The 14,229-nt window shown below is 35.9% G+C and overlaps 1 protein-coding gene across 1 annotated transcript in view; it reads right to left on the reverse strand.

Annotated features, from left to right (window-relative positions):
* The window catches only part of ITGBL1 (integrin subunit beta like 1), a 127,336-nt gene that overhangs the window by 7,623 nt on the left and 105,484 nt on the right, over nucleotides 1–14,229 (reverse strand). Inside the window, exons 8-9 of the mRNA XM_052705938.1 lie at nucleotides 12,807–12,923; nucleotides 1,220–1,366 (exon numbers count right to left, since the gene is read on the reverse strand). Coding sequence (XP_052561898.1) covers nucleotides 1,220–1,366; nucleotides 12,807–12,923 — 264 coding nt within the window. The remainder of the gene's footprint in view (nucleotides 1–1,219; nucleotides 1,367–12,806; nucleotides 12,924–14,229) is intronic.

The following is a 14,229-nucleotide window of genomic DNA, read 5'->3' on the forward strand; positions in this document are numbered from 1 at the left end:
AATGAGGAGCAAAGTTAGCTTCTGTATTACAACAGAGTAATTTCATTCCTGCAGAAACTCAGTATTCTCTTTCATGTACCCTAATTTAAAGATAGATAATTACATTCTCTAGAAGTAATACTGAAACACCACAACTTTCTCCTATTCCATGACTTTGCACCAACTTTAGTGAAATAAATAAATAAATAAATAAATAAATTTAAAAAAAAAAAAAAAAAAATTGTACAACAGGGAGGAATTTGGGTAAGCCATAAACAAGTTGAAGATCAGGCTGAAAAATCCATATCCATATACACATAAAAGTTACCAGAAAGGGCAATTTAAATTCTGCCTGATGTAGAAGGTTCTTAGCTGTTTTCTCCAGTTAACAGGTAAGATGATCATTGTTGATGCAGTGGATGTATGGAAAGAGGAGATGGCACATCCATCTCCGAGTGGGAGCGTTCCAGCCTCCAGCTAATCTCACCACCCATTTACCATCTCTTCTCTTTTAGCTATGTTACATTTTAAAAAGAGACAGCTTGCACTAAAGGGGGCAAAGAAACCCTCCTTTCAGTAATGCAATTAGCCATCCTGAAAGACTGCAGGGTAAGAACCTCAGAGAACAATTTGACTTAATTATCAGGATTTTTAAAATTTTATTTCTCCCTCTGGCAAATTTTTATAGCTGGACTGAAGCTGACATAACCACCTTAATAAAAGTTAGGAGATAAGAGAATGTGTTGGATTCTGCCATGGGGACCACCAATATCTACCTTTCATTTGCTGTTGCACTGGCAAAGGGAGATTGAGCATACCGAATGTTGCTGCTAAGTTCTATCCTCAACTTATTTTTGCCTGAGATATTACATTTTCCATCTTGCCCACTGCAGTGTTACTGCACGTAGCATTCTATCCCTAAGACTAGATGGAGTGCTAACATTTGGTTTATAATGTACAGCTGCTTAATGCAAAGCATCAGATAAACAGATGAAGGGAATTATAAGCTATTAACAAACTGCATAGAACGTTAATGCCATTAAGCATGTATGGCTGCAGTGGGTGTTTGACAAAATGGATGTAAGTGCATTACGGAGCCAAATGTAAATTCTTATAATAACAGGTGCCTTTGAAAGAGTTACTAAACAACAGCCCAATTTCATGCACATTAGTCTGCCAGAACCTGACCATTTCTTCTGCAAGGGCACTGCTGTGGAGAAGATAAGCTGTCAGTCCTTACCCTTTCCTGAGCATAATACACCATCCGCAGACTCGCAGAGACTTCTGCTCTCCTCTTCTGTTATGTTGCACTTCCTTGAATACTGGCACAACTTTCCAAACCACCCTTCCTGGCAAACACATCGGCCGCATGAACAGATGCCGTGGCCTGTAATGACACCAAGTTAGGTTATTAGCAAAACAAGCAGAAAACTGTGAATGTGGTCATAGTTGAGGTCACCTCCAGATCTCTGCAATGTGAAGGGCATACCATGGAGGAAAGGAAAAGGAAACATGAAGAGGAAAAGGTGTCAACAAATACAGATAAGAATACAGAAAAGGAAAATGGGAAAAAGAAATAAGAAATATGTCCTAGGCAGTACTTCACTTTTCATCACAGAATTGTAATTCGCCTTGGAAAAAAAAAAAAAGAAATCAATCTCTAGCTAGTTAATTAGTTTACTGGGCTTAAAAGAAGTGAATTACATATATCAGTGACTTTTGTCATATCCCACCTCCTATGTAGAACACAGGTGGAAATAAGGGAACTGAGCTAATCTGGGAGCTGGGAAGTTGGGAACAAGTCGTGGGACTATCTGGCGAAGAACTAAACTGTAGGATGCAGAGACTAAAATCAGCCATTTTACTTTTCTAATTTGTGTACTTCTTGTGAAACAACATAATTTCACTTTACAAACTAGGAGGCAGCGCTGTCAGCAGCTCAAAGGAGAGACAACTATTATAGTTTGCTGCAAGTGCTGACAGCCAAATACTTCACTAATTTATATTAGAAAATACTGGAAGCTCCAAAGTCTTGGAGCTGTCCATATTCACAGACATCTAAATGTTCAGAAGAATTTTTGCAGTTCAGATGGCGTGTTGATAGTTCTTAATTCTTTTTGGTCTTATTTTCTACACAATTGTAAATGTTCAGTCACAAAGAACACAGCTTTATTAACAATTTTGCAAGTGAGATTCAGCACAGATTACAAATTTACATAGATACATTTAATATATATCAAACATTATGGATTGAACAAGCAACAAGTGAAATGTAATGCTGCCATAGATTCTTTGTTATATTTGGAAAACACAGTGATACCGCAAACCGAAACAAAAGAGGAAGTAAACAACTGGATATGCTGTCCCTTATACAACTCCCAATTAGATGCATTGTCTACATAAACTTACTATGGATAAGTTTCTCTCAGAGTATTTTTATCTGCCTTATCTATTTTTTTTTCTTAGCAACACACAGATTACATTTAAGAATATGTAAACTACTGATAAGCAAGATGCTCAACATAACTTAGACTCAGCAAATTAGTTGTAGAGTTACAAATACTTTTACTCATTTTAGGGAAGAAAGAAACCTATGCTGATTTCACCAAGAAAGTAATTTTGCTTCATTTTAAAGAATGTAGAGAATGATCATGCTTGCAAAGCCTTCATGTAAGTCAAATAAAAAAGTAACAAATAAGCATCTATTTACAGGAAACAAAGTTAAGAATTTTGCACATAAAATTTTGATGTACATTGCATTGGTCATTGCTATCCTCACTTCTGGAGCCAAATGGAACTGTCTGTGTCCAACTTGGGGTAGCTTCTCATCTCCCAGAAGCCACCGCTGCAGCCCCCGCTGCTTAAACGCAATACCATATAAATCTCCAGAGAATGAAGGACTAATCTGTTTTTTCTCTGGGGAATCTATCTTACCAAAATAGCATTTACTATATTATGAGGTGAAATGAGGAAAGAGCCTATGAAAACCTGTTTTATTTGGATTAGTTATTTATATCCTACTTGCAGATGCTCTTTGCATTAGTTCGAAGATGTTCAAACAAGCCAACCTAAACAGAAGGGCCAAAACATTATAAACATCGCTTCACAGCTGAAAGTAATATTCCAATTATTTTAAAAGTGTCCCAGTTTCATTCACTCTCAAAATTATGAGCAGCAATAGCAACAGAAAGCATAGAAGTTTTTGTTCTGAAGATAATTTCGTTCAAGGAGGAGTTTAAAACTCAAGAATATCTCTAAATAGAAAAGAAAAATCTGTAATTGAAGATGTAAAGTTCAATGGGACTGAATTTTCCAATACAAAAGGCACCACTATGTGTGAATTGTGGTGAAAACAGTAAATTAATCATTTCAGAGGAAGATCATTCTTACTTATGGACTAACAAATGATAACTAGGTAATGTTAAAAAAACAGCAAGTTGAGAGCAGCCTTAAAGAAAATCTGACACCTCCAGAGAACAAATTTCTCAAAGTATATATGAAAACAATAAAGTCAACATTGACCATAAATGAGGGAGATAAACCATCAGCTTTTAAAATATGAATTTAACTGTCCTGTATAAAGAATTCGTCTGATAGCCCAATAACTACACTATATAAGAGAGAAGTCCACTAATAGTGGAGAGGCTTTACCAGTTAGGAGTGAGAAAGATGTACATCCAAAGCAACCCATTTAAATGAGAAATTTAGTTCTGAAAAAAACTGACATAACAGAGGGGGGAAAAAAGAAGAAAGAAAGAGAGATCAGAAAATAAAAAGCAGATGAACAATACATTTTAAATGTGCATTATGAGCAGGAAAAATCTCAGCGTAGTGCAGGATCCCCAGTTTAGAACAAAGTATTAAATGAGACAAATGTTTCTCTCTATATTTAAGTATAAACAGGATTTTCTCTTTATTACCTAACAATAGTAAAGTACTTTCTATTATATTATTAACATAAAAGAATATTAAAAATCACATATCTGGGAGAAATATTCCTAAATGAGCAGGCTTTATTAACCTGATCAAACATACTAAAACAATTGATTAAAAAAAAAAAATAGTGGATCGCTGTTTTGTTTGTTTTGTTGTTTTTTTTTTTTTTTAAATTGGAATACCAGGAGAATGCCAGCTATGAAAAATAAAGTCAGAGAAACCAAGCAGAAACTGAAAGCAAAATACTTATTTTCTATTATGTTTCCATTATAAGGCTTGTCCAAGTCTAATAAAGGTGGACTGTGGCTCCAGCTTGAAGCATGGAACAGACAGGCAATTCAACTGAAATTTCCATGAAGAGGTCTAATGCAATCATATGTATGTAAAAGGAGAGGTATGAATAGGAACAGAAGTAAATAGGAACATTTAGAGCACTGAGGAGATGGAAACACACTGTGATAATCCATGTTTGAAAAGATTTTGAGAAACTTGGAAGAGTCACAAAAAGTTCCAAAGAAAGAATTCAAAGAGTGAAGAAAATAACTTGTTGAAAGACCTTCAAAAATCTGTATCTACTCACTTCATTGTGGAAAAAGGTAACCAAAGAAAGAAAGAAAAAAAGCAAAACAAACTGAAAAAAATAAGACTAAGAAGTGTTTCAGCAACATCTGAACTCCCTTCTTTGAAGGTATTGAAATGGGGATTCTGCAACTACCCAAGAAAAAGCGAGAATCAGAGAGAAAAGCTGGTACTGACAAATTGAGACAATCTGAAAAGTGAAAAAAACAGTTATATGGGGATGAGAATTATTGAAGTAATGTCTAGTGACGTTGGTTTGGACCTATAGTCTTTACAGCACAAATGGAGACAAGCTTTCTCAGAGACAAGCTTTAGTTGCGCATAGTACAGAGTTCAATATAAGGGAGTCCCATGTGTAACATAATTACTTATAGACCAGTACATGAAGTTCAGTGTATAAGACCCTTTTGGGCTTTGTGAATTAACACCTGTTAGTCAACTTAAAAACTGATACGTTAATAGGCCTTTATTGCTTATTTCAACAGAAAGAATCTGATAGAAAGCTAAATCCAAACCTGTCAGATTTTATGCTGTTTAAAAAGCAGAACAAACTAAATGTTTTATGTTGTAAGTGAAATGTTAACTTTTTATATATTTCTGGCCGGATATCTGAGTCACCAGGACAGAAATCTGTAGTAAATTTAAAAGAAAAAAAGAAAAAAGAAAAAAGAAAAAAAAAAAAAAAAAAGTAACTATCTAAATAATTAAATTTAATACAGAATATACCATGCATGCTTTCAGATTTCTCAGTCAAGAGAAGTTGGTCCCTGTGCTGAAGAAGTTTCAAAAGAAAAGATGAAAAATATGTTGGAGATGAAAAAACTTTTATTTGAACACAAAAGGAACAAAAGAGAAATTACAAGTTGAGCTCATATGCCTAGCACTGATTGACATAATCTAAAGCATGAAGGACTTCCTCATGATGGCAGTAACTATACAAGCATCCCTGTGTTCTTTTAGAGGCACATTATAGTTGGATAGGGACATCAGAAATCATACGAGGTGCCTACATTTAGATAACTGAAGACTTTCAACTGATGATTATCAGCTGATAATCTGTGAACTCTATAGCAGAGTCAAGAGTTGAAACCATATTTCTGAATTTTCAGGCCAAATACTATCAAAAGCTCTCTTTAATTGGATGATAGTCTGATACTTTTTTCTAACTGTTGTTACTAAGCATTTTAGCTACATTATATCATATATTTCTTCTGTGAAGCAATATTACTGCAAGAAATGAGAAAACTGTCTAACAGCAACTGCACCATAATATTAATAGTTAGCTTTGCTAAATGAAGTGTATCATTAATCACAGCTCTCTCATTATGGTTATGAACTTCTTGGTCTTATAAGAACATATAATCTAAAAATACCGTGTTTCTGCCTCACTGTAAGACAGAATGAGAGAATAAATGTCATTCATGATTTCTGTATTATGGACCTAGAAATCTTCATTAAAAAGAATTCACCATTGCTGTTTACCATATAACAATGCATAGTTATATTCCAAAAAATGAAATCTGCATGTCCTCTGAATCAAGTTACTTAGTCTAGCTGGATAGCTGGATAGTAATGAAAAATTTATGTTCAAAGGAGCACAGCAATTAGGGATATGTTATGCCTCTTGGGAGGGACATCATCCACTGCACATGCAGGTAAAGTTTATGTGATCCTATAATCCTTCAGTGATTTTAATAACGTGATTTGGAAGTTTCTGTGTTTGTTCCTGAAGTTTAAAACAGAAAGCTGGCAATTGTAGTTTTAAATAAATGTAGACTTGTAAATCATAATTTTTCCCTTGTTTTCTGCCAATACATAGAGGCTGCTATTAGAAATCTTAATGCTAGTGTAAATAAAGTATGGATGGAAATGTTTAGGTAAGCACCAGAAGAAATACCAGAATTAGGTTAAAATCATGGCCTGCACTGACATCTAACAGCATATTCAAATCAGGAAAACTGAGTGATGTGTCAAATTGTCAAGACCATGATGTCTTGATGTCATCAAAAGACTGAGTGCTCCACAGTAAAGGATATCAAAACAGAGTATAGTATTTATATGTCATGCCTTTCCTTTTGATCCCAACAGGAACAATATTGTTCTAAGGATGTCAAGACAAAAAGTGCAAGGCTTGTGTGGAAGTAAGCAAAATCCTGAATCAAGAAAATCATCTTAAGTGGTGGGTTCTAAAGGAAATAAAAGACAACTGCCAAGTGGTTGTTCACCAAGAAGAAAAGACCTACTATGAGCTTGGTGGCTCTTGTCCATCTTCCATGTCACACAGAAATAATCCTGACCAAACACTTAAACCCAAACATTTGTATGCTTGCATGACTCTGAAAGTTAGTGAATTAATCAATGAGAGACTGTGCCTAAGAAGTGAAAATTAATTTACTTGGGGATTTCATTTCATTAAAAAAATAAATATAAATAAATATCTTCTTATGTAGAGTTTCACTACACGGATTTCCTGCTCTTAGAGGAGAAAGAGGTGTGAATGCAGACCTGAAGGAGAGAAGTGCTATTTGTTAGCTCAGTATTTTCTCCAAAGCACAAAGCAATTCCAGCTTTTACAAACCTCTGAACCAAAATCAGAATCTCAAAATAATGAGCCTGAAGGAATTGGGGAAAACAGACAAAGAAGATAGCTGCAGGTACTCCTTAGTGTAAAAGGTTGTGATACGCCAACTATTCAATTACCTAACTGGATTCCATACAGTGTTATGATTAAATTTTGATGTGCTGTGGCCAAAACAAAAAGTTAAGAAGTAAACAAGGTCAGTCGCACACTTGAAAATACACATATCATGCTTCTTGAAGTCTGACTTTGCCACTAGTCAAAATTTGGCTTGCTGGGATGACCAGAGCTTTGGTTGTTTCTTAATGTGAAAGACTGTACAGGCATCATGATTGAATATGAAAAGATCCCTTCAAAGCTGATTATCTTGTTTGCACAGTATATAAAGCGGAGACTGAAATACTGACATAAAATGGTATGGGATCATTCCTATTGCTATGTAAAGGTCCTGCTATGTGTTACTCATTATGAGTTTCAGTCCTTGCTATTTGCACCAGCAAAGCTTGTGTGGAGTTTCAACCATTTTTTTTCTCTTGTTGTTTTTATCATAGAGTTTTTCAGCAGCATAATCCTGCATCTGCTATTAGTATGTTGAAAACCCGGAAGGGTTTCTGGTATTTTTCTTCAATAGATTAAGTTTTGCTATGACCAGAACTCACAGCTATGCCCATCATGGTCCATAGAACAAATCAAAACGAATGGAGTTAAGAGCATTATCAGATCAATTTCAAATTGATCTTTACTGTTGTCCTGAATTCTTTTTGCCTGCCTTCCCTCAGTCGTGAAAGAGAGCAGAACATGTAGAACAACAGTCAGCCCAATGAGGTGGAGCAGACAAAAATGGCATCACTGAAAAACATTACTGGACACAGTAGGGGAAATAATTACACTTGTAAGATCAGGACACATCTGCAGTTTGTAGGACAGCCATAACCTCAAAGGAGAAAGAGAAGTATACCTCTCGCCAGGACACTGGATAAATAAAGATTAAACCTTCTGTATTTCAGTTACACAGCTATGCCAAGACAGAACTCTTGCTGGCTTCAGTCATTTATGTGCTGTTGTTGGCACTAAAAGTATTTAATTTCCGCAAGAAATAATAAAAAACTTAGTGAAGTCAAAGAAAGTGTGATGTATAATATCGTTGTGGAACAGCACTGCAATACCTCAGGGCAAATCTTACATAATCTTTCAAGTCTTTTGATATGGTCCCACGTCATATTCCTATCTCTAAATTGAAAATATACATGAATTTGAAAGGTGGACTACTCATTGGAAAAGGAGTTGGTTGAATGATCACAGCCAGAGGTTTGTGATCAAGGGCTCCATATCCAGGTGGAGACCAGTGACTATCCTCTGGGAGTCCCTTTTGGGACTGGTGCTCTTCAACATCTTTATCAATGAGTTACATAGTGGGATTGAGAGCACCCTCAGCAAGTTTGCTAATGACACTAAGTAGAGTGGTGCCACTCACACAATAAAAGGAAAGGATGTCATCCAGAGGGATCTGGAGAAGCTTGAAAGTGGACCCAGATTAACTGAATGAGATTCAATAAAGGCCAAGTACAAGATGTTGCATTTGTGTCAGAGTGATCCCAGATACATGAACAGGCTAGGAGAACTCACTGAGGACAGCCCTGCCAAGGAGGACTTGGGGTTTTGGTGTACAAATGGCTTGATGGAGACCCAACAAGCACTTGCAGCCCAGGAGGCCAACAGTATCTTGGGCTACATCAAAAGAGGGATGGCCAGCAAAGAAGAGGGAGGGGATTATCCAATTCTATTCTGCCCTTGTAAGGCCCCAACGGAGTACTGCATCCAGGCCTGGAAATCTAGCACAGGAAAGACATAGGAGATGTTGGAATGGGTACAAAGGAGAGCCATGAGTTTAGTCAGAGGGCTGGAAGCTGCTCTCCTGTGAAAATAGACAGACAACTGGGCTTGTTCAGCTTTTAGAAGACAAGGCTCTGAAGAGACCTCATTTCAACCTTCCAGTACTTAAACTGAGTTTATAAACAGGAGAGAAATTACTCTTTACACAGGCACATAGTGATAGGGAAAAAAAGGAAATGATTTTAAACTACAACAGAGAAGATTTAGGTTAGATATTAGGAGGAAGTTTTTTACTCAGAGAGTGGTGAGGCACTGGAACCATGTTGCCCAGTGATTGTTCTGGATGCTCCATCTCTGGAGACCAGGTTGGATGGGGCCATGGGCAGCCTGATCTAGTCAGTAGCAACCCTGACCACAGTAGGAGGGCTGGAACTAGATGATCCTTAAGGTCTCTTCCAACTGAAATCATTCCATGATTCTAAGATCACTGAAATACATGGGCCTCCAAGTAATGGGCTCTTAAGTAGGTAGAACATAGCAGTCTCAAAGGCTGCATGAGACACCTCCTCTAGCCATAGCAACTCTCTGCGCAGAGGCATGAACAAAGGAAGGAGAATCTACATGTACTAACAGAAGGCTATGGAATCTTTTCCGAGTCCTCATGCAACTTCTGTCTTTGGAGAGAAGAAACGTCTCTATTCCCGGTATTGCAATGATGGGCAGCTGAATTTTTAAGTGAATGACTCACTACAATCATACAGAAACGTGATAATAAGGTCTCACTCCATTGTACCCTAATTTATCATATCCTTCACCTCAGGTCTTTCTACTATCGCATGCACAGCTGGTCTGAAAAGCAAGCTATTAATCAATCTCTGCTGGTCAGAGAAGGACGGGAAAAATTCTTATCCAAATGATTAAGGTTGTCATTCACATTTCACATTTCAGAATGTGTTTTATCTCAAAACACCGGTTTTCTTTCTGCATGCTTACAGGCTCTCAGTGCTCAGTGTCAGACTGCACATTCAGAGTCCATCTTGTAGTTCTCTGCAGACAGTTACTACCAAGAGTTTACAGCCTGAGGGTGATTGCAGAGGTAGTGACAGTGGTAGAAAAATTATCATGAAAAGAAGGGAAAAGTGTAAGCAGTTCAGCAAGAGATTTAAGAGGTTCAGGTTGAGATAAAAGGCAGGGCAAATGCATAAGGAACAGAGATATTTGTGTGCCATTAACACAAAATTAATGGGAGAAGTTCTGTGAAGAAATAAACTGCAAAAGGAGAAATGAAACAAGGCTAAAGGTGATAGAATCTCATGAAAGCAAAGAGATGAGAAACACCATGTATCAAAAGAAATATTTGAAACACTATCAGAAAGATAGAAAGTTAGAGTCAAACAAAACATTGGACAATTCCTAAAGGATTGGGTTGAAGTTGTCAGTCATATCAGGTGCTTTTGAAGAGATGAAAAAGATAATAAAAGTAGTTCATCAGAAACCGTAGGGAGACAAATTTGTCTGGTTGAAAGCCAGAGTGGAAGCAGAAAATGTATATAGAGTAAGCAGCTCATATTATGAGCATGTGAAGGTGAGAGGATTTCACTTAAATGGTGAGATAAGCTGCGATCAATGGGGACTCTCTGAAGATAATGCAGATACAAACGTTCCTGTATTTAGAACTTACAGCTCAAGTTCTAGAAAGTTAAGGAAGCAGCAAGGAAATCAGTTATTGAGGTGAAGATGTGGTTTCTTGGGCAGGTGGATCAGAAGCATAGATAGACACTCGATGACATAAAAAAAATGAGGATATGTGACTAGTAAGAAAAAGGAGAAAAATATAGTGAAGGGAATGTGAGTGAAGAATGTGCTCCAGAGCTCCAGCAGCCATGAGAAAGTGGTATATGGGAGAGATTCATGTAATCAGTAAGACACCTATATATATCCCATGATATAGGGACATGCTTCAAGAAGTAAATGACAACCTAATCTACAGTAATCTAAAAATATCTTAACAGCTATGAGAAATGACCAGGAAATGGCCACAAGTTGTTACCAGAGGAGGTTTAGGTTAGGCATAAGGAAGAACTTGTTCTCTCAGAGAGTGGTCAGGCACTGGAATGGCTGCCCAGGGAGGTGGTAGAGTCACTGTCTCTGGCAGTGTTCCAGAGGCCTCTAGATGAGGAGCTGCGAGATGTGGTTTAGTGCTTGTGGTAGCAATGGTAATAGGAGGACAGTTGGACTAGATGATCTCGCAGGTCATTTCCAACCTTGTGATTCCATGATTTTATATGTTGAAATATAATTGATAGAACAAGAAGGAAAATGATGGGAATATGAAAAATAATCTGCCAATTATTTACAGCTGGAATCCCAACGGATCTACCACAAAAATCCAACAATTTTTAGCAGGTATTATTAACTGCAGTATGGCTTCTAGTTGGGAAGCCTAAAACTCCGGAGACCAGCTGTGTCTTATGCCTACCTCTGATTCATTATTTCATGAACTGATTTTCCTTTCTATTTGTTGTTTCAAAATTAGGAAAAACAAACAAATAAACAAACACCCTTAAACTGAATTAGTTATTTTATGCCATTGACATAGACAACACTGTTTAGACTTAAGGGAAGAGTTTATTTAGATAACAGTGTGAATTAGAATGCTTCTTGCAGATTGAAAATAGACAGTGTTGAGCTGATTATCATTTCAGAGTGAGGTCCTCCAGCCAACAACGAAAGTTAAAATTATCACTATAACTAATAATGGACGATGGAAATTTTGCCTATGATTTCCAAAATGTGCAATTCAATTAGCAGCATTAACACTGAAGCATTGTCTCTGAATAATGTAAAATATGAATGACATAAGTGGGATGGATATTTTTAATCATGGAAGATGATGAATTTTGGTTTCCAGCTATTTAACTTACAACAAATCCATCCCAGGATTTCAGTGCTTTTATCTGCTTTGATATCTTTTAAATAAAATTAAATTTCAAATTATTATCTTTCTACACATTCATATTATTGAATTACCCTCAATGTTATGTACAATTTTTACTGTTGGTTAGATATTTCAACTCAAATTTTCCATTGTGCTTCGCAGAGCCCTGGAAGAAAGATTCCCTGTAGTTGGAAATTTTGCGTGCACAACGATTATGAAGCAATGTGGTTTGTTTGTTTGTTTTAGATAGAAATAAGAGATATAATGAAATATGTTATGATTCATTTAGTTTTCTATTGTAATGTTAAGAATATTATTAAAAAGCCAATAAAGTATAGAAAGAGAGCATTTGGGACAAATACAATTACCAAGTTTTTAAATACTATACGTTATGCATGCATTTACATATCTAAATCTTATTTCTTAATGCCAACATTCATCACTGCAAAACCAAGAAGTGAGGTTTCCATTGTCAACACTAAAATAAACCATCTGAATGTACAAGTATGATTACAATGTATATCAAGCATTTAGATAACTTCAAAATATATTCTACTTTCTAAGAAGATAGAAATATCACTGTTATGGAATATGAAATGTTCAAATATATTGGTGGTCATTATTAACATAAAGTAAAATACAATGTTCTCAGTAAGCCAACTACACAAAATGCAAATATAAGATTACATAATTTTTCAAGTTTCATTTAAATAACTTTATTCTTCTTTAAAGAATACTGATGGAATTTGATATATGCTATAGCACTTAGCATACGTGCTATCAGTTATCTCTAAGCCAGTTCACTATTAATGCTTCTGGAGTTTTTAAATAAATTCAATACTTATACTGCTTATGTTATTTATGTTACAATACTTATATACTTATGTTATATAATCAGGGAAAATAGAAGATTATAAACGGCCAAGATTTATATTAATTATATTATAGTAAGTGAATGCATACCCCCACAGACATTGCCATCCGCACTTTCACACTGCCGATCATCACATTCACAGTTTTTTCCATAGACTCTGTTGTCTCCTGGAGGGAAACAAGTGCATTGCCCACATTCACATTTTCCTGTAAGAAAAAAAATATTTTTATGGGTAAAATTTCATTAAAATAAATTAAATGTTATAACAAACTTATTCTACACTCTACCTCTCAAAGACGTGTCACTCCGCATTATTAAGTATGCACATAAATTCTATTAGAAAAAACCACAAAGTTACCCTTTCTCCATGGCAACAAGAAGCAAAATATATTGCTTTTATGTCTTGATGGAAACAGCAATAATAATAGACAATCATTGGCATTGTATCTGCATCATACATCAGTTTTGCATAACAGAACTATGGCACATGTTTAACTGCATAATTAACCTCTGTAATTGATCTAAAATATTTAGCACAGATCTCAGAAACTCTGAAAGAAATTAAATTAGAATTAAATCATTTATGCACTAGACTTTCTAAGATGCTATCTTCTTCATTCATGTAGAATCATAACTCTTTAAATTCTCTCTTGGGCATTTGGAAAACAAACAAAATGAGATCTAGACCTCAGGACACAGAAGTAGAAAGCATAATCTCTGTCACAGCCTTCCATCAACCTCATCATAGGAAAACTCCACAGGGCTTAAGGAGTGAACAAACTCAGCAAAACTCTCAGTTCGGATAACGCTGATTTTCTAACTTCTAAGAATTTGACTGCATAGTTTTATATATATATATAATCTTTTTAAACATCATGTTACTATGAGAATGCACAAAATACAACACAAATCAAGGATAAATGGTCTTCAGAAAAGATAGCACGTACAAAGAAAAGGACCACGAGACATATGCATAACACATAGAACAGCCTGTTTCGCTGGATCTTGTTTAATCACAGCAGCAGTGTGGGCCTGAACACTATTGATCACAGAATCCAAATTTACAGTAGGAACACCTATCATTCTAAATCAAAAAGCCCTTCAAGCATAGCTCTTCATGATGAATCAGAAAAAATCAGGCTCTGTATTTTTCAGCACATGCTGAAATATTTTCTGCAAAGAGAAAATGGCTTAAGGAGAACCTTAGTGGAGCTTTCCAAAGTAAGTTTCATGACAATAAGACCTTTTACATCGACATTCAACCAGATCATTTTCAGCTTTTAACTCAAATTTGTTACAGTTGTTTTTCAACAAAATCGATCTAAATAAACCGGAGTTGGATGGACCTTGTCACTTATGGACCACATTTCCCACTTATTTTATTGCTGCTTGGCTCTGCAGCCTTTCATGCACCAGTGTTAATTGCACATTTCAATGGAAATTCTATGTGTCAGGACTCAATCTAGAATCATGCTTACGATCATCTTAAAGTGCAGTAAATTTTTAAAAGAT

The sequence above is a fragment of the Tympanuchus pallidicinctus genome, unplaced genomic scaffold (assembly GCF_026119805.1).
Source record: "Tympanuchus pallidicinctus isolate F22 unplaced genomic scaffold, pur_lepc_1.0 scaffold6, whole genome shotgun sequence".
Classification (NCBI taxonomy): Eukaryota; Metazoa; Chordata; class Aves; order Galliformes; family Phasianidae; genus Tympanuchus; species Tympanuchus pallidicinctus.